Source organism: Python bivittatus, unplaced genomic scaffold (genome assembly GCF_059951505.1).
Source record: "Python bivittatus isolate LINGU-HERP-01145 unplaced genomic scaffold, Pbiv_v1 ctg000350_np1212, whole genome shotgun sequence".
In the NCBI taxonomy this organism is placed as follows: domain Eukaryota; kingdom Metazoa; phylum Chordata; class Lepidosauria; order Squamata; family Pythonidae; genus Python; species Python bivittatus.
Window position 1 is genome coordinate 23,025,872 of NW_028277074.1, and position 20,699 is coordinate 23,046,570.

Below are 20,699 nucleotides of genomic sequence, written 5' to 3' on the forward strand. Positions count from 1 at the left end.
TTCACGAAACAGTCTGTGACTCACTTCTTTCTCTGCTGATTCAACCTTGGGCGCAATTCAAGCAACTGCTTCTTTAAATGTACGTCGGTAGCACCGCGCTGTTCCTAGCGTCCATTGTGCTCTATTTCACAAGCCACAGAATAGGCAACCTAGTGAAAATTGCCACGTAGTGTAGCTCATTAAAAAACAAACACACACGTTTGTGAACGACCAGATGGCAACAAGGAAAAACAGACTTCTCTTTGCTGCAGTCTAGCCATAGTCCAGATTTTTGCATTCCTGATAAGGTAGCCCATATTTGTAAATGTCTTAAAAGATTCTTACTGGTTTTGGTACAAGATAATCCTCTGGAATCTAGGAAAGGCACGGGATTTTTGCATTACTTTTTGATTCACAAACGGTCCACTCGGTGGTGTCATAGCTAAGGCATGAACAAAGCCTGAGAACCATATTCAGTCTTAGGCACAGAAACTCACTAGCTTTGGCCCATGGTTTCAGCCCAATGTATCTCCCAAATGTGTTGTTAATGGGGATAAAACAAAGGAAAATTTCCAGTATGCTGCCTTGGGCTCCTATAGGAAATATGTGATACAAATTTAACAAATAAAAAGCAAGGCTGACAGGGTGCTTTGAACTGGGAGCAATCAAATGCCTATTTCTTTCTGTAAGAATGTGCCTCCTTGGCTCAGCCAACTTTCACCAGCAATTAACTAAGCTTAGACAAGCTTTTGTAATTTGGATTTTTTCCATTCATCCCAGAACTAGCATAAATGAGATATTGAGTGTTGCCAAAAACAGCCATCCTGAAAGGCCTCTTCTTGTTTAGCAATGCCTTGTAACTCAAGGTTTTGATGTGTCCTACTGATGCTAAGTTTCTATGATGAAGACAAGTTTGTACCACTAAACGTTACCAGGAGAGATGCATGATCAAGAATTTTGTTTTTAATGATGGCCAGGCAGTGTCTGTATCTACTTACTTATTTATGCTGTTACTGTTCTGTATAGTTATTCATCTTGTTAACTGTTCTGGGAATCAACTGTAGGATGTTATATAAATTAATAAAATAAATGAAGGTACACAAATATGGTAAGAATTGTGGGTAACTCTGATTACTAAACTCTACATCTGGATTAACAGCCCACATCCTAAATAATGCAAGTCATTTTTGCCCCAGAATGTTTTTTTCCATCAGTTCTTTTACAACCAAACTGCAACACAGAACTTGGTATCCTGTGATAACTCTACCCCACTAAGTTTAGTTTTAATATGGCACTTATGATGAAACAGAATTATTAAAAATGAGATTTCATTGGGTTGTTTTTGGGGGGGGCATAGCTGGGAGTAGCAACTACTCAGGAATGCTTAGAGAATAGACTTTAAATTTTTAAGTCAAAAATTGGATTTATTGTAAATGCCACATCCACAGAGCACAAATTTCTTAGTAACAAAGAAACATACAGATTTATGCAACTAAGCATTTTGACTAAGAAATGCTCCTTGCACAGCTTTCGTTTAGATGTGCCTAGGCTAACCTAAATAAGCAGAAAGCGTAACAGAAAAGGAAAAAAATTAAACAAATTGCTTAACTATATTTTAATGTATATAATATTTTAATATTATATACATTAATAATTTCATCTGTATCTAAATGTAAAAATCAGGTTTCTGCAGTACATTGCAATTACCCCAATCATTTATCAGGGTCAAAAATGATAAAGAGTTTTTCTATAAGAAATCAGTTACGCAAAGAAAACTGTATCACTACAAATTTTTATTCAGAAGCCCATCTTTTAAAAAAAGTTTCATTATGAACTTGTTTGGTCAATCAACTACAACACTTTCTAACAGAGAAGGTAGAAATGGCATGGCTCAGAATCGTCCAGATCTTTCACGATCTCTTGACCGCCTTCTATCACGTTCTCGGCCTCCTCCTCCTCCTCCTCCTCCTCCTCCTCCTCCTCCTCCACCACCACCACCTCCTCCTCCTCCACGACCACGATCTCTGGATCTAGAGCGACGTTCACGGGACCTTGACCTAGATCTATGCCTGTTAAACAAATAAAAATAAGCAATCTGTAACTACTTCTCATTGTCCTGTCCACAAACTAATATATAAGGAATAAGTGCAAAATATTAAATATAATTCAAGTATTCTACATAATATAATTTGCATCATTACATAACTACATAAATGAAGGCTGTTTACTTGTATTAATAATTTGAAGAGATCAATGATCTTTTGCCAAGAAATAACTATCCTCTAATTCAGCACATGTTTTGAATAGATATTTTGTCTGAAGCTATAAATAGTGTTATTAGAATTGATCATGACAGCCCTAGTCATTAGTACTTATATTCAGCAGTTACACCAAGGCAGCATTAACAAATGTTAGTATTTTGCTTTAAAGAATACTCAGAAATAAATCTAATGGAGTTGAAATGAGATATAACTGCTATAGCAATAGTATTACATCTTAGGCCCCTTGCTTTTCCCCAATATCCCTTATGGAATTTAAAAAAATCTTTAAATTAATATGCTGCTGAATCTGTTAGACTCCCTGGCTTACAACAGAATTAAATGACAAGTGAAAATGTCCATTGTAAAATACATTTGTCTAAATTAATGAAAAACCACAAAACATAATCTAATATGTTCTTTTTATAGGCAGCCTAGAAATTTGATAAATACATAAAACCAAATACATTCTTATGAAAATCCTGTTCCAGATGGCACACATTCACTTCCCAATAGTCTTCACTATGTTCTGGAAGGCCACCGAGGGCCATTCTAGCTTTTCCAAAGTACGGGCCCCATAATTGAAAAGTAGTGCCTTCTGGTTTCAGCCTCCTTTACGTCATGGAACTGGAGTACTACAAGAAGCTTCTTCTAGATTGGGTGATTGTGGTGTAGAAGCACTAAACTTTTACTGTATTACAAAATCAACAACATCCATTTAACCCATGGCAGCAATCTGATTACACATGCAAACTGCCTGTAATATATCTACTCTCATCTACATACATATCTGGCATATATTATCAAACTCAGGCTGGGTAAGGATGTGGGGGGGTTTCCCCTATCTGAAATTGGCCCTGGCTTCTGGTGCTACGCTGTCCATGACTACTACATAAGAGACAGATACTGGCAATAATCCTTTGGGAGACTGACGGACATCACATGCTCTGTACCACAGGTTAATAAAATGAGAGGCCTCATCTGTGAAAGTAGACTCAATGGTAAGCTAGGGGTGTTGAATTGCTTACCTGGCTGCTCAACACCATCCTTTTCTGAGCTGCTTGACCTCACCAAAGGGTTTGTGGTTGATTCCCCAGGGTTGTTAGTATGGGGAGATTTCAACCTTTCTTCCCTGGGGATAGGGTCAGAGTTGGCTTGGGATTTCATGGACATATGGGCTTGTCCCCAGTCATCATGGGCCCAACTCACAAAGAGGCCGTATTCTTGATCTGGTATTTATCTTGGAACAGTAGCAATGTGGTCTGTGACTGGAAGATATTACTTCAGACCACTTTTTAGTGACTACAAGGTTTGTTGCCATAACCACTCTTCCTAGGGAAGTAGGAACCATTAGGACAGTTTGCCCCTTACGGATCTGCGTGGTTTACAGCAGGCACTTTGAGGAATCCCCAGCAATTTAGCAGCCAGTTAGACCATGCACCAGGTCAACCTCTAGAATACAGAGACAATTATTTAAAGTGCCCTGGACCTTATTGGGGAAAGATGACACTGAAGATCTTCCAGATGGTGGTTATGACTTTTCCCCCTAAACATTCTATGGACAAAGTCACTTATCACTTCACCTGAAATTTGATGCTGGCTGGGCATACAAGTCATTGTAATACATACATACTAAGGAATGGCAGAATTCAAGTTCTGTGATCTTAATATTTTTTCCAGCATTATTTTATAAAAAGAGATCATCTTCAAAAAGCTCAATCCAGTGAATATATAAATGATTCCTTAGTATTATTTATTATGGTTGGCCGCACAGTCAGCCAGATGTTAAGACTGGATTTGGCATTTTTATCCACCTATCAAGTCCTTCCCAAGGACCTAGGATAGGCAGATGTTGTTGTTTGATGGTGTTAAAGGTATTGTCGCAGGATATAAGCTGTTCCAAGTAAAGCTGCCTTTTGCAATTGACTGATGGTGATTTTGTCAATGCTGATGGTGTTGAAGTGGTGCTCCAGATGTTTTGGGATTGCACCTAAGGTGCCTATTACTATTGCTATCTTTGCTTTCTTTTGCCATAGTCGTTCTATTTCTATTTGCATGTCTTTATATTTTGTGATTTTTCTCCAGTTCTTTCTCTTCTATTCTGCTGTCTCCAGGTATTGCAATGTCCACTACCTGGACTTTTTTTGTCTTTCTTATCAACAATTGTTAAGACTGGGATGTTGTGTATCATCATCATCATCATCATCATCATCATCTGCTGATTGTGCCATGTCTTTGTTTTTAATCTTCATATTAGGCAACAAATGGGTAAAATGGTTAGCATTTTAACATCTTACTTACAAATTCTCCCTCTTTGAAAAAATCCTGAGGAGAAATATGCTTTTTAAAAATACTCCAGAAGTTTCACAATACAGAAATACTTACTTCTTGCGGCGGCGGCCATACAGCTCACGTCGCAATTCTCGAGAAATAGGTTTCAAATGCATAAAGTTACAGAAACCTCCTCTTGTACACTCCCTGGGAGTAAATAGATTAATCAGATTGATTAATTAAGAACATTACAGTCTGCTTCCTGATTTTAAGTACTTTTTATCACATAAAATAATTTCTAAGAGACATAAAGCAATCATAAAAGATGGTTTTATTACCCCATTTCATATTGACGGCAACAAGCTTCTCTGAAATCTGTCACAGGTGAAAGCTCAGCATGAATTGGTTGTCCATTAAACCACCGGTTGTTCAGATCAATCACAGCCTTTTCTGCATCTTCTTCACGTCGAAACTGAAATAATGTTTACAAAAGTTTCTATTTCATTGTTGAATTGAATCAGAGGGATGTGCAAAACATTCCAAGCAAAACACTAGACGTCTGCAAAATATTTGTTTCGGAATGTTTTGAGCATGGAATGAGTTTTCCCAAACATTTTGGAAGTGTTTCAATCTAGAATACCTGTTTCCAACTCGATGCTTCCAAATGCTTGAAACGGCCATATTTTGCACTTGGGGCAGAATATTTTATTAACTTTTGTGCCTGAAACATTGAGACAAAACATTTTGCATGCTCCTATAAAACATCTATGTTCCAGGTTTTTGTTTCCAAGACAAAGGAAAAATATTCTGGCAAAATTTGACCATTTCAAGTAGTAATGTTCGGAGTATTGTGATTGATGGGCCTGTTCATTGCAGCTTGTGAATAAGATAGGATATTTAAGTGCTCACAAGATGAGATGGGACTATACAAATTGACCCTGCCTCTTTGGGCCTTGATCTTGGATCTGAAAGAGTATAGCTACAAGGAGAACCTTAGCTCTCTTAAAAGAGTGTCACTTATGCAAATGGTAATAGAGGACACTAGGATACTAGGAGCAAGGTCAGCATATCTTCCCCATTCCTCTTATTAATTAATGTTTATTTAGAAATATTTGATATGATTTCCTGAAAACCACCAAAACATATTTATATTATATTATATTAATTATATTATACTATACTATACTATATTTTCATTCATTATAACAATATCATGTATTAAATTGATAACAGAGTTAAATAATCTAATCTAATAATCTAAATCATACACAAACATCATTTTTAAATACACAAGCGTAAATTTCCTCTGGAACACCTAACACCTGCATTTTCCAGCATTATGAAACATTGGAAAAACATTTATTGTATTTATTTCCAATATTTATATTTAAGCAAATTATAAAAACTCTAGGCAGTAAGTAACTCAATATCATTTTATCAATATATGAGTGCATAACAACAACAAGTATCTTTTTTTGTGCTGTAAAGCTACAATTAGTAAGGATGGAAAAGAGGGCCTCCTCAGTGGCTGACCTACTCTTACGCCTATTACGGCTTGCTTTGTCCTTTCTATAATAGTTTCTGCTGCAATCTAAAGACTCGGAGGGGATTTTTAAGAAGCCCCTCTTTATTTTTTTCTGATTCTTTATGGTGATTTTAACTTGACCTGATGGCTTGTTAGATTAAGTAATTTTCCTTCTTATTTTGTTATGCTGATTTTCATCTGCTCCTTGTTTTGATTTTGACACTGGATACAAACGTGTAAAAACAATTACACGCCCTTTGTTGATGGAAAACTTTGTGCTGTAGAAGCTGATGCTAAAGCTGAAGAGAGTGGTATGAAAAAGGTCATTTTCACCAGTTCTGTCTCCTACTGCAATCCCTCAGTTATTTCATCTGCTATAAAAGATTGGAGGACCACTTGAAAGCAATGCAGGAAATGCACAGGAAACAGAAATAGGAATTTGATCAAGTAATCTTTGCCAATTTCTATTTACAGAAGCCTCTGCTGAGTCAAAGTCCTCACAATGGAAGGACACAACTGGATATAAACTGCTGAATTTTATAACTTATTTTAGGGGGGGAGAGGTTAGGTGCTTTGAATTTTAGGAAAGATGGGATACTATTAATTTAAATAAGACCTAAGAGATAGCAAAAAGAATTTCACCAGGTGGATTCAGAAAGTAATGGAAAATAAAATACCTTAAGGTTGTGCTAGATGCAATCTAACTCTTTCAATCTACAGTGAAAAATACACAACCTCCAGAAAAGAGAATGGATTTACATGCCTGATATGTTTTATTCAGCAACATTCTAAACAGACATTCTCTTCCACCTGTCATACTGTGATAATAGAAACTAGACTTATTCGAAAATGTCCAATCCTTATCGATTTTGACCATACTAATCAAAAACATTACACTGCAGCAAAAAGTAGCTTTCTTCAATAGGCAAAGGGAGTCTGTCTACAAATAAGATTTAGCCAAATAGAAAAATATTAATATTTTGCTATCAATTAACAAAATAGCAGAAGTTTTCCAAAATGTTTTAAAAACCTAGCTTTAGTATGACCTAAAAAGAATGCCATCTGATCATTATAAAAATCAGTTGATTCTATACATGAAAAATGGCTTGTAAAAATAAAGTAAGCTACCTGACAATATTTTGTGGCAGTACTAACAATAAAAATATGAAATACCTTCACAGAAGGGAACTTGAAAATTAGGCCAAACAGCAGAGGCTTCAAAAGGGAAAGAGGAAAATAACTTTTTCTAATCTAGATCTGTCTACTGCAATAAGATTTTAATAAAACTCTTTTTGAATAAATGGCAGAAATTGCTGTTTCGGAAAGTATATAATCTTTTAAAAGCATCTAGACTTTTAACAGAAATAAAGTATCAAATGTCACAGTACATTACTTTTTTTTTTTGCTTGTTTTGTTTTAACAGCTTTACCAAGACAAAGTTTAATTCTAGAACTTTTCTGGATTCTAACCAGAATTTTAGAAAATGACATTCTCTTTAGAAGACCATTTGTAGGAAAAACTTGATGCATAACATATCAATCACTCATACTAGACAATGCTTATAGTTAAGGCATATTATTGGGGACATATACTTTATGTGCTTAAATAATTTATGACAAACAGAGAAGTGATCCTCAAAATACTTGAGAAGTTTGTGTATTGTTTAACACAATGTGTTTCAGACTCCAAGCTCTTTATAAAGGGCAGTGAAAACACTTCCATGGAAAGAAATGGAGCTTTTTGCATTCTTGATAAAGGAATTGGGCCCTGAAATGCAAGTGGACTATGCCAGTGGCTCTTTGTGGTCCCACAATCTCTGAAAATAACAAATTTGTGTGCCCCCCGCCTGCCTCATGAATAAAATTAATGATTTCATTAATGTTGGAGTTGACCCAACTCTAGACTGGTCATATCCCCTATCATTCCTGATCCATAGTTTGAGAATCACTGGCTATACAATAAATCCTTCTCAGGCACTCTGATGATCCTTTCCATCTGTCTTTGAGTATTGTGCCCATCCTCTCACACTTGATAATTTATCTTTGTAAGAATGTTAGTTGTTTCACTGACATACAAAGCAGTACATTTAAAAAGTTATACATTTTAACCAGCAGGTATGGATATTGACTTGTTGGTCATGTAGATTAGGGATGTGCACAGTAGTTACTTTAGGGTGGCTTGTGCTTAAACTGAAATAATGGGTTCTGATACAAAATAAATTGTGATTAGTTTGTTCGAGACACAAATCAAAATGAGGAAGAAATATTTTCAGGGCAGAAGAGATGAGTGGAAAAAATCTCAAGGACATTGGTGGCTGAGGGCAGACAGAGGATGGAGGAATGGAAAGCATTGGGAAGACTGTGGGCAGGGCAGTGGGATATGCTGTGCTGTTGAAAAGGGACAATATGCACCAGGCTTTCTCTATTTGCTGTAAAATCACTCTGCAAACTTTCTGGCTTTTGTTCCAGACTTGAAATAATAAAAACATTCTGTTTTTCTTCTGCCAACCATTACCTAATCTGTAATAGTTCAGCAGAGTGTCCAGAATGCAGTACGTTTTAGGTTCAAAATAAACCACATACTCCATTTAGAGTGTATCTCTAATCTACATCTACATTCGTTTCTATATCTTACCTTTACATATACATTTCCAACCAAATGATCTCCAAGGTTATCACAGACATTCATCTCTTCTACTTCGCCATATTTTTCTTCCATTTCTGTGAAGACCTCCTATATAGAAAAAAAAACTTACTGTCACTGGATTATTATTTTCAATGTGACACAAAAAGAAAACTATTAAATACATAAGGAGTCATCACAATAACAATTATTTTATATAAACTTTATTTTATATTTTTCCCACCAGCTGCCAAATGGCTTTGGTGGTTTGTAAATAGTAATAACAATAACAATAACAATAATAATAATAAACACATTTTAAATTTAATCACTCAGGTTTGCAGTACAACTCATGGCCTAAAAAGCACTGGGCAGAATTTGAATTTTTAAATATTTTACTCATTATAACCTTAAGAAGGTATAATTTTAACTACAGCAAAGTAGTTCTTGATGTTCACATTTACAGAAATGTCCAAAGCAGTGTTCAGTATAACATACCTCAAAGAATTCATCATAATGTTCCTGCATTTCAACATCACTCACAGCACCTGTAAATATCAAGTCACATTAATTAGAACCTGTTTTGTAACAATACAAAGGTCTTTTGAGTATACTGTATATTACTTTTAGTGAAATGACAGTAGAAGCCGTCTACTGGAGTAAAAAATATATAACATAGCTAAAAATTAGAAGTAGACCATGAGCAGTTCTGCAAGTCCCTAAAAAAAAAAAATCACAGCAATTTTATAGTTTCAATCAACAACTCAAATGCACACTTTCATGATGGACTAAGTGATAACTAAGGAAACTAATCTGATGTTGAGTACTGCAATATTTAAAGTATGAATACAGTTTTTGTAAGTCTTTGAAATATAATTTCTAGGACTAAAATAAGAAAGGACATTAAATATTCTAAGGGAATATATGTTAAAAATTATTATTCCTAAAAGCAAGTATTAAAATTTGTTTGGTGATATAACTAAAACTGCTCACAATCCATACAATTGAACATAGCTATTAACACAAAATATCTGACATTCCTTCAATAAGCCCTCCACCTTAATTAAGTTTACTGATTGGGGGAGGGATTTTGTTCCAAAAATCTTGCAAATTTCAGAAGAGTTAAAGCAAGCCATGCAATATTATTTCCATGCCTTAGGTTGAACACTTTACAGGCAATTAGGCCACCTGTTCTTATAAAAGCAAATGTTTTAAATATATTTAATTCAAACCAAAGAGTATGGCAAAAACTGATGGCTCTACAGTACTTTAATGTGTGCTAAACAGATATTAATGCTGCTTATATCTATTTGATCCCAAACTTTTAAATACAATGGAATAACTTAAAAGATTCAATTGTAGTTCACTGAAAACATTTTATACTTTCAAATAAGGAGGTTTTACAAAGAAGAGTCTGAAATATTAATGTTTGGGAAAACTCAAGCCATTGTTTCCCAAATACTTCATTAAAAAAAATTATCTGTGATCCACTTTAGATCTATTTCAATAAAGATAACGGCAGTGTATAACAAACAGCCCAGTGCCTTCAAGATATATTGTGGTATAACTTCTATAATTGCTAACGGCATGCTGAGATTACGGGAACTATTGTCCAATATATACGTATGGGAACCAGTTCAGGAAAACTGGCTAATGGCTACACTTACATTTAAATTAAAACGACACATATAAAATTAGGTATTAAATATTTGGACACCATTAGGTATCCAATATTTAACACCATTTAAATATTTTATGAGGTTTTAAAATGCATTAAACAGTCCCCATTAAAGTTCCAAAATATGCTATCTATATATAACTTAATGGCTATCCACTTTCTCAGATTCTGTCAGTACATTAACACTATTTTAATGTACTTTGGTTTTTCGAAGATATCAATTGTTGCCATATGTGACTTTTCTAAATTTAATAAAAGTATTTTCCTGTAAAAAATAATCCTAAACAAATCAAATTACAAAATAGTACTCTGGACTAAATGAATATATCATCAGAGTACTATTATTAGATACTATTGATGCTACTGTATTACAGCAAAGGGGAGCACAATAGTTAAACAATGTAAATATTTAATAACCGAACTGTCTGTAACAAACCATGCAACTCCTTAACAGCAAAATGCTGTTGATTATTACTTTAATAACATCAAATTTTAAACACTATATTTCAAAGTCTGTGTTTATTAAAATATACCTGCTGCTGAATATTCAGCCAGCAGATTTTGGACCAATAAAATTTTAACAACTTCACAGTAGATAGTGTAGCCTAAATATGAATTAATTATCAGCTTGAAGGAAATTTTAACATGTGCTCAGATAATTACATGTCACTGCATATTATTTAGCAGTGGGAAACTGAGACAGCACCATAAACAGCATGCTGCGCTTAACTATTAATTCCTGATCATTGCATTGTTTAACTGCTTCAAGAGCAAATCACAGACTAGCTCAATTATTTACCCTTTTAAATCATTTATTTCTACTGGTATACAGTAGACAAATAAGATTTTCATATTTCATTAACTACAAAGTATTCAGAGTTATTTCAAATTAATCTCCACATTTTCCCATAACTTACTAAATTTCAGTTTTTAAATTAAGAAAGGAATTTTAAGTGTACCTACACAGAGAGGTCAAATTAAAGTGATTTAAGCACCTAAATATAGATGGAACATTTTAAATTAAATTAATATGCTGTTGATCTAGTCACTGAATAACAGCAAAGTATGAAAAATACATTGAAATGACTGATGCTAGTGGCAAGGACCGAGTAGCAGAGCAATGACTCAAGGAGGCTTTTAACTGTTCCTTAAAAAAATATATACATATATATAAAATGGGTGGGTAGCCAAAATTTCAGAGGACACAAAATTTGGGATGGGAGGCTGGGTTTTGAGGACAAAAATTTTCAGACACATTTTATAAAATGTGGTCAGTTTGCTTCATTAAACTAAAAATGGTAGACCAGCTTCAGTTGACACTGAGCTCTGACAATCAAGCCCAGGGAACCAGTGAAGGAACTTGTATGAACTTACAGCGCAAACCGTCAGCAGACTGGGAAGAGTTTTGAGGGTTACGGTAAATGTTCAAGAGGGCAATGGTCTGAAATACAAAACGCAACAACTTTATATTATGGAAAATAAGTTTAACAAACTGATTTCCGTCTGGTGATCACTTTTAGTTGAGTCTCAGTGCTGAAAGAGAGAATGTTATTTTCTCCCACGAGAGAAATATGTGTCCCTTTTGAACCACCCTAACATTAAAAAATAGAGATCTCACAACACTTTACTATTGTATTAATTTCAAATGCAACAAATTATATTTTAATTATTGATCCTTGAACCTAATGCCATAAAAATCATATGGAAGTATTAAAAATGTCTGGTTGCTGTAACATACAATAATAAGGTTGTCATGAAATCTCTATTGTTTAAGAGTGTTAAGGTGAAACAAATTCTACGTTTCACTTACCGTTTATGGCAAAAAAAAAATTTTTTTTTCAGACAAAAAGACCAAGACTTTTGATAAATGCCTAGTGCTTATTCTTAACAGTACAAAAGCAATGTTTCACATTCTTATAAAGAAAATAAAATTCTAATCAATTTATGTTTATTAAGGGCCATTCTTTTTGCATATGCCAAGGCATTTAACAAATTCTTGATCATTATGTAAGGAGTTCCATCACTTGTCCTGTTTGCAACAGCTTTATGTCAGCAGCTCAGAAGCCAACATGATTTTCTCATATTTAGGAATGGGCTCTTTAACACCATTCTTAAAAAAAAATTTCTCCAACTGTGGGACTTACAGTGTGAGCCGTCAGCCGTCTGTGCACTGTTTTGGGGATTACGATAGATGTTTTGAATCAAGATGGTCTGCGGGGAAAAAAAAATAAAAAGGGGAATTCTACTGGCTGCTGTGCATATAACAGACAATTGCAAAGAGACAACTTTTTGTGAATAGCTTAATATATATTTTTTTCAAATTGTATGCTATTTTCTTTTGTATTTGCACCATGTTTTTAAAATACCATTCAAGCATTCATATTATGAAAACAGTTACTAATTTCACCAAGAAGCACTCCTTAGCCCACATCTAGAAATGCAATTAATAATACAGTATCTTTGTAGCTCATTAGCCAATCTGTGCACATCTTTTCATTTAAAGTTAAACTCATTCAATATAGACATAAAATGACTGCTTAATGCCCACAATATATAATGTCAATATATCAAAATATGATTGCCATACAGTCTCCACTTTCTCTTATCAAGACTTTTCTTGGTGGAGTTTCTGTTTAAATAATATGAGTTTCTAAATGTTCACTTTTTGCAGATCTTTAAAGAAAGAATTTCCTTTCAGCCTTTGTACTTTTCTACTTGAAGAATTTGCCCAGGCAGACTTGAAACCTTACATTTGTACCGTTCTTCTTAATATCAAGTTGTCTGAAAAAACAAACCATGTTTAAGTTAGTAATCTAATATCTCAGAATTGAATTGTCCATATTAGTTTAAGTCGCTCAATGTTATTTAATAAAAATGTTAGTTTATATGAGCTTTTATTTGAATTGATATAAACCACTATATTTACAAAATTGTTTTCAGAGCTTATTTCTTTTTATAAAACCAGCCAGTGTTAACCTGTGGCCCCTAGCCACGGTAAAATAACTGTTTTATCAACTGTTGACTGTTTCTGTTCTAATAACTGATTAACTACTAATACTGATTTTATGCAAGCTGGCACGAACCTGCATGATTTTTTAAAAATCATATTCTTTAGTAATGCAATTTCTGCATTAACCATAAAAGTGTAAGCTATATCTATTGTTTGTTAAGTACTTAACCTGTCACAGAACAATACTGTAAACACACAGGACAAAGTAATTCAAATTCAATTACTTCATAATTTCTAGGTCTCAGTTCAGGCTAACTGACCTTTCAGTGTACACTATTAATGAGATATCTATAATGGAAGGGTTTGACATCAGAAACCAAGTTAATATACAGTATACAGAAGTTGTATTCTGTTCTACATCTAACAGCTGCTGGTGATCCCCAAAGCTGTTGGAAGATTCAAGTCAAAAACTTAAATGGAATAATACAATTTTTTAAGCAAGATACTACTGCAACCAGTCTGCAACAGGAGGCAAATTATTTAATTAAATTTAGTCACTGAACTGTAATGCCACAGAAACTTGGTATTCCTATTTTAAAAAATATGTTTACATTCCTAACACTAGCAGAGCATTAAACAATAGCATTTTATTGATTATTCAACATTTAAAAAGCATTAGGACAGATCAAAGTTTAAAAACAAAATATATATTTTTGTAAAAATACTCCAAGACTAAACAGCTTAGGAGCTATCTATCTATGTAGTTATGAACCTATCTGGATATTAAGCCTGCAGGAGAAACCCTCTAAAAGATACCCATGCTTTCAAAGGCCCATCAAAGAACGACACCTTTTCCTGCATTGTTCCTAAATTATAGTGCTTCGTTTGAAGTTTGATGTAGCCCCCTCTCAATTATTTCTGTTTTCAAGAAAGGAATCAAGATCTTCTTTAGCTAAGCCTTTTGATTTGTACTAATATTTATTGTTGCTTATTTGATGCTATTTATATTTTATTTTACACTCTAAGGTTCCTGAGTGCCCTACTGGTAGGTAGACAAGGTATAAATAAGGTAGTAAGAATGTTAACAAGGACCAGTCATTATGATCATATTATGCCATGAGCTGCCATCTGCAAATAGTCTCCCATCTTTCCAAATACAACTGGAAATTCTAGCACTTACTAATCAACCTATTGCCATGTGATCTGAAGCACTGTCTTCTCCCATATATATCTACGTTTTCTGAATCTTTTGGCTGGATATTTTTGTTAAATTAGCTCTGCTGAGTGCCCGATTACAGAAAGTTTTAGTAACACCTGAACAACCTTGCCCTGGTTGGAAGCTAATCAGATTGGCCTTGTTAATACTTGGATAGCAGACTACCTGGGATTACAAACTAGACTGGAATATTGAAAAACATCCTGGAGCAATGTTATAATTTTTACCTGTAAACTGACTAAATAATGTGGTTATCTAGAAATAGAATACAAAAACAGTACCTCCTTATAAACTTAATGAGATTTAGATATACATAAGAATACAGTACTAACTGAATGAGATTTTTCTAGCCATGTATCTATAGGATTTTCTCTTATAGCTTCTTTTTATAGTGTATTATAATTTAAGGCAGCAATACTATAGGCCACCAGTCGGTCTCTTAGTACAGCAAAAGAAATCTATGCTGACATAGAAACAGGGCATTATGCGTCAAGGGTAGGAGTATGTCAAAGACAATTAAGTGGAGGCTTTTCATGAGCAAAATCATCTAGCCCTGCAGCTGAAATATGTTCCCTATATCATTGGTGTCACTGGCAAAAAAAGAAAAGAAAAGAAAAGAAAAGAAAAGAAAAGAAAAGAAAAGAAAAGAAAAGAAAAGAAAAGAGCAAAAGCACTGCACTCTCAACTTCTTTTCTACCTAGCCTTAATCAGCAGTGCTTGGGTAATGGCAGTTCTTCCATCACAGATTGTCCCTACAAGTTACATAGTATAGCTGACAGTTGCTTTGTTTTTATACCAAATGTTGTTTTATTATTTTAATCTTAAGTATTTTAAAAAGAGGTATAAAAAGCTAAAATGTATGGAAATTCACACATTAAAAAAACACTTTGCTACTTAATAAAATAAGACAAAATATGTGTTACAGGATTTGTGCACTCCTGGTAATAAAGCTATCTTGATAATTCGCAACTAGTTTAGACCAGGAGTACATAATGTTATACATTTCAGAGTTTGGAAATTACAATGCTTACAATCTCATCATGGCTACCCAGGTGGAGCTGATTCAAGTTGAACCTGGAGAGCACCAGGCTGCCTACCCATGTACTGGACTACACAATCTTTACAGCCCTAAGCTACAATGTGATTTATTTGATTTTGACTTACTGGGATGTAAGAATCCTATCTATTTTAATGGTATTAAAAATGACTGTACTGCTGTTAGCATGACTGAAATCTAAGTTGTGCTACATAAAAATCAATTCAGCTACTATTACCTCACCTATACTTCCCTTTAAGAGATAATCATAAAGATGATACATTTTCATGCCAGCTTTTGTTAAAGTGCAGGAATTTGCACATATTTGCCATTTCACAGAACTACTCTATCAGAAAAATGATCAAAGGAGGTTTTGGTCAAATTAGATTTCTTCAGTTAAAAAAAAAGAGGCAACTATTTACTATGCCAAATATTACTCAAAAGGTTATCACTGGCTGACTTCTAACGTATCAGATTCATAGAAGTATTACTTTTAACTGCTACAGATTAAAATAATTTAAAAGGGCAGGTTTCGGAAAAGATAACTCGTGAACATTTCTTATAAAAAAAACGTTTAGCAATTCAGAAATTAGTTATTTACAAAGCTGAAGCTTTAAAAGTCACAGATACATAAAAAAATGTTTGTAAGGGTCTGTAAAAAGAAAATACACAAACCTGGCTAAATGTCGGTTTATTGTGCAACCGCGAACATCGATCTCCATGGCGACATGCTCCAATTTTGAAATAAAAAGAACAGTTGACTCTGAAATCAAATAAAAATACAGAAAATCATTTTTAAAAAGTTTGGTGATCACTAAGATTGGTATCCATAGAAATAATAAATCAATAATAAATCAAATTGAGAACATTTTCAGGTTTAAAAACTGCTTACACTTTAGATGTGATCATTTACATACAAAACACTTCATGAACTGTGCTGTACTTCTCAAAATATGTTTTATTGTCTTATTTTATCAATCTAATCTTAGGCTGGTTTCCCCAAAAGTTCCATGAACAAAGCTAAGCTTACACCCAAACACTGTATGTTTGTATTGGGATGTAATTTAGATATGTTTTATCTATACTATAATTTAAAGCAATGAAGATCTATACAAGTCTTGTTGCTTCAGATTTGATCCTGGTCTCTGAGTATACAAAGTAGAAAAAAAATCTGATCAAAAATTATGTGGAAATGTTTCATGTTAATTTCGTGAAACCTATGCAATTTAATTCCTGCCAATAAAGGAACTGGCAAGACAAATGAAGCATTTTCAGGACAATAAATATGAATGCTAGACCTTGTAAATTAAAACTGGGTAATATTAGGAGACATTATAAATACTGAAGCCCCCCCATTATCAACTTCATTTAACACAACTAAGAAATGGAACCTTCCTTTAGAGTAATGTTAAAGCCAGTACTGCAGTTATTTCCACTGAAATCCATTTAGAGATTTCAGCTGACACAGCAGTGTTCATACAAGCAAACCAAATGATATATAAAATCAGTACAAGTAATTGACCATATTAGGCCCAAATCAAGAGTTACTTCTTGATTTCAACAATTATATACTGAACATATACAGCTGCTTTGTAACAGAAGTGCTTGCTGTATATCAGGGATCGTCAAATTTAAATATTATAGCATAATGTTGGCAGAAAATAGACATGAAATTACTGCTAGATCTCTAGTTGTTAAACAACTGTGAGCCAGAAATTCATGATACTGCAAACCACCCAGGAGACTTCAATCTTCCTATTCAGGGTGGGGTGGAAGAGCTCTGCAAAGGCTCAGGACTTCATACATGTCCCAAGTAATCCTTGGCCTGCCCCCAAAAGGTGGCCATGTGTTTAATCAAGTCTTCATCTCAGAGGAGTGATTTGGAAATATTGTGTTAGGTCCCTTTTCCTCATCCTATTACTACCTGGTCTAGATAAGGGTCATAACTACTGCCAATCTGACAGGTGAGGGTATTCCAATGAGAGATTGATAGTTTTCCCAGTAAATTGCCACACCATTCTGCTGAACCTGTGGTCAAGCTCTGGATCTCCAGAGATGGCCAGAGCACTCGACAAAAGGGCCCCAAGGCCTCTCCCTTTTTTTACTGTTCTCCTAGTTTATCAGGAAGCTGCAGGAAATGAATCAACAGAAGAGGCAGCTGGAACACCAGTAGTGGAAGACTAGAAGAGAACTTGACCAAACATACATATGAACTTGTGTTTGAGCCTACATTGTAAAGATAAAGATAGCAAAGCATCAATATTTCTCTGCTTTTATTGCATTGGCAGAATATGCCTTGTTTACAGTGATCCATTCCCATTTGGAAAAGACAGGCAAGATCTTTCCACAGGCCACTGTGGAAAGTTTTGCAACATTTTGCTGATACAATTGCTCACATTCACTCCGGTTTGAACTCTGCATGGATGGGGTCTGAACAAGCAACTGGGATATCATTCTGCAATGTTGCCTAGGAGTCATTTTGGCAGCATGAGCTTCACAACTTGGGTGATTCATGCTCTACCTGGCTCTTCCAAGCCACAGGGGGTGTGGTATGAACAGCTGGATCTGGAAGTGGTAACTGCCTTTATGGGGGAAGTGGCAATGAAGAGGCATTCCTGGATCTCTGTTTTCAACTGCCAGTCAGGGAAGACTTTAGAAAATGTGATGGGGTTGCAACTGCAGAGTATTATATGAAGGGGATTATCTAGACACAAGGTAGGCAGGTGGAGGCCATAGCTAGAAGACTCTGCCCAGCTTTGCCTGATGGGAAATGGGAGGCCCTGGTGACAATAACTTATCACCTCCAGAACAGACTACTTGAATGTGGTCTCCATGGAGCTGCCTTTGAAAACTATCCAGAAAATGCAATTGGTCAAAAGGCAGCTACCTGTCTACTGGCAGATAAGTTACTCCAGCTGCACAGCACACATTTTGCAGGCACTGAAGTGGCTCCCAATAGGTTTTCAAGTACAATTTAAAGAGGTGCTTTTAACCTATAAGCCTGTTTATCATTTGGCTTCCATATACTTCCAGGACTATCTTTTTCAAGTAAAAATAGCTGATATGGTCCATTTGTCTTGAGTAGGAATATTGAGGATTCTGCACATGTGTGATGTGGTGCAGTTGGGGTTTAAGATAATTACTTTCTATTCTGGAACAGCCAACCCTTGGATAGCACCCTTTCTGGTGTTCAGGAAAGCAGATAAGATGGAGCTACTTTGCAAAGCTTTTAATCTGTAATAATTGTTGCTTGGATTGCAAATAGCAGAATTTGTTAGTGGTTTTGTTACTATGTATCAATTGTATATATTTATCTTATCGATATTTTGACATTGAGGGGGAGTACAAGAGGGAGAAATCCTCCCACAAATAAATAAAACATCCATAGCATATTAACTGAACATAGTTTTTTAACAAGCAAACACCCAGGATTCCTTAAAAATTCCACGGAAGATCTCAAACGGCTGTGAGAAAACTTAAAAGAATTCACTTCGCATTATAATGAATAAAAAAAATGGTGGCCAGGCGAAATTTCTCAATCCCTATTCCTTAAATGTCTTCAGCGGAACTGAAGCCTGATGTCTGACTGAGAGGGCAGGAAAACGCTAAAAGCCAGGTTTTCTCCCCAGGAGAGTTAGCAACAGGAGCTTTAGGTTTATGTGAAGACTTCCCGCCCGAACTCCTTTAGAGTGAAAATAAGGAGAAGAACCACCTCAGGCCTTTAGTGTTGTCTCTTTCTGACAAAGCCTCCTCACGTGCGCTTTCGCCGCCATAAAAACGGACCGTTGGAGTAATGGGAGAGAAAGGAAAGGGAGAAACGGATCGAGGAAGTCCTCGCCGTCAGCAGCCCGCCATCAGTAGCTCTCTTCCGGAAGAGAGCACGCGCGCGCTTATTGCCACGCGCTCCTCCTCCAGAGAGAGGAAGCGCGCCCGCGCGCGCTGCCGAGTTACAATCTGGAGCGCCGCTCCAGTCTGCACGAGGCATTCAGCAACAGCAGCTGTAATGGAAGAGCTGGAGCTTTCGCGCGCTTGGGGTTTCTACGGCTGAAGAGCGCGCACGCGCGAGTCTCGGACCCAGAGAAAGAAGAAGAGCTCCTCGTGGGAATCCATTGCTATGAATGGTCTCCGCCAGAGCGCTGTCACAAGCCTCGCCGTCCTCCCCGCTAAATCGCAGGCGTTTAGGGGACCTCGGAGAGGGGAAAAATAACGCACTTACTTGTCTTTTTCGGTACCGAAGATGGAGGCCAGATACTCCGCCATCTCTCACAACCTGCCCGGTCCGGCCGACCGCCGGAGCCCTCGGCACCCACCTAACACGTCACAAGGCCGCGACGGAAATATTTCCGTCCCACCACCCGTGAAACGATCGAGCTCCTCCGACCAATCGGCACAGAAAGGTGGGGCTGCCAGGAAACGCCTCACGCATGCGCCTTGGTGCTACCGCCTCGGAGTGCTCCGCGCGGCTTCCCTGGTTTTCGCCCTCTGGGGTGGGCCAGCGTGGCGGAAGTTTTGTCCACCCGCCCCGGAGTATGGGGTTAGTTTCAGTGGGTCCTTTTCGTGCATATTCTTTCTGAGTCATTCCTTCTTATTTTGATTTTGTGCATTATTACAATTAAAAACATCTGGTTTCCATCCCATAAAATGTTTTACGTTCTTATTTAAAGTGGTGGACTAAATCAGAGCGATAAATTGTGGAAAGGCTCTGATAGGAATACCATAGGCGGAAAGCTATTAGGGATGAAAGGCCTTTTGCTTATTGATATATTGCAATATTAGCAATAAGCTATATATATTGATATATATATATAGCTTATTGATATATTGGAAAGAGGGAAACATGGGCAGGACAAGTAATTTACCTTGGGTCTCCCATCCAAGAACTAATTAGGTCCACTTCTAGTCAGTTTTTTGGGGGGGGGGGGTGTAAGCCAAGATTGGCTGAATGTCATTTGATGATATATTTACATAACTCTTCCATCTAAAGAGAACACACAGATTTACCAAAGTTGGTTAGAATAGAACATAGAATGTAAATTTGAGAATATGGCCAAAAAAGTTGTTTATTTTGAAATTTGGTATTTTAGATAAACTGACCTGAGAGAGAATTCAGATGTATTACATAAGACATACAATAATCGCATAACACTGATGGTGAATGAACAGG

At 35.9% G+C, this 20,699-nt stretch overlaps 1 protein-coding gene across 4 annotated transcripts; it reads right to left on the reverse strand.

Annotated features, from left to right (window-relative positions):
• Positions 1-1,752: 1,752 nt before the first annotated feature.
• U2AF1 (U2 small nuclear RNA auxiliary factor 1) lies at positions 1,753-19,891 on the reverse strand. 4 transcript variants are annotated; one of them, XM_007434948.4, is made up of 9 exons: positions 19,752-19,891; positions 16,211-16,298; positions 13,084-13,114; positions 12,478-12,544; positions 9,154-9,203; positions 8,668-8,766; positions 4,847-4,980; positions 4,623-4,715; positions 1,753-2,048 (listed from the first exon to the last, which is right to left on the reverse strand). In XM_007434948.4, the coding sequence occupies exons 2-9, from the start codon at positions 16,255-16,257 to the stop codon at positions 1,871-1,873; spliced, it is 699 nt and encodes a 232-aa protein (XP_007435010.2). In that variant the 5' UTR covers positions 16,258-16,298; positions 19,752-19,891; the 3' UTR covers positions 1,753-1,870. The 4 variants fall into 4 exon arrangements, with proteins under 4 accessions (XP_007435010.2, XP_007435008.2, XP_007435009.2 ...); XM_007434946.4 differs by lacking the exons at positions 12,478-12,544; positions 13,084-13,114 and adding an exon at positions 11,708-11,774; XM_007434947.4 differs by lacking the exon at positions 13,084-13,114.
• Positions 19,892-20,699: the final 808 nt, after the last annotated feature.

Bases quoted from the DNA above. Each gene is read 5' to 3' on its own strand.
- U2AF1 (XM_007434946.4), bottom strand. From the start codon at position 19,795: ATGGCGGAGTATCTGGCCTCCATCTTCGGTACCGAAAAAGACAA. The intron at 11,775-16,210 runs GTTTGTGTATTT...TTTGTATTTCAG, and splicing joins ATAAACCGACATTTAGCCAG to ACCATTGCCCTCTTGAACAT. The intron at 9,204-11,707 runs GTAAGTTCATAC...TGATATTTACAG, and splicing joins GTCTGCTGACGGTTTGCGCT to GTGCTGTGAGTGATGTTGAA.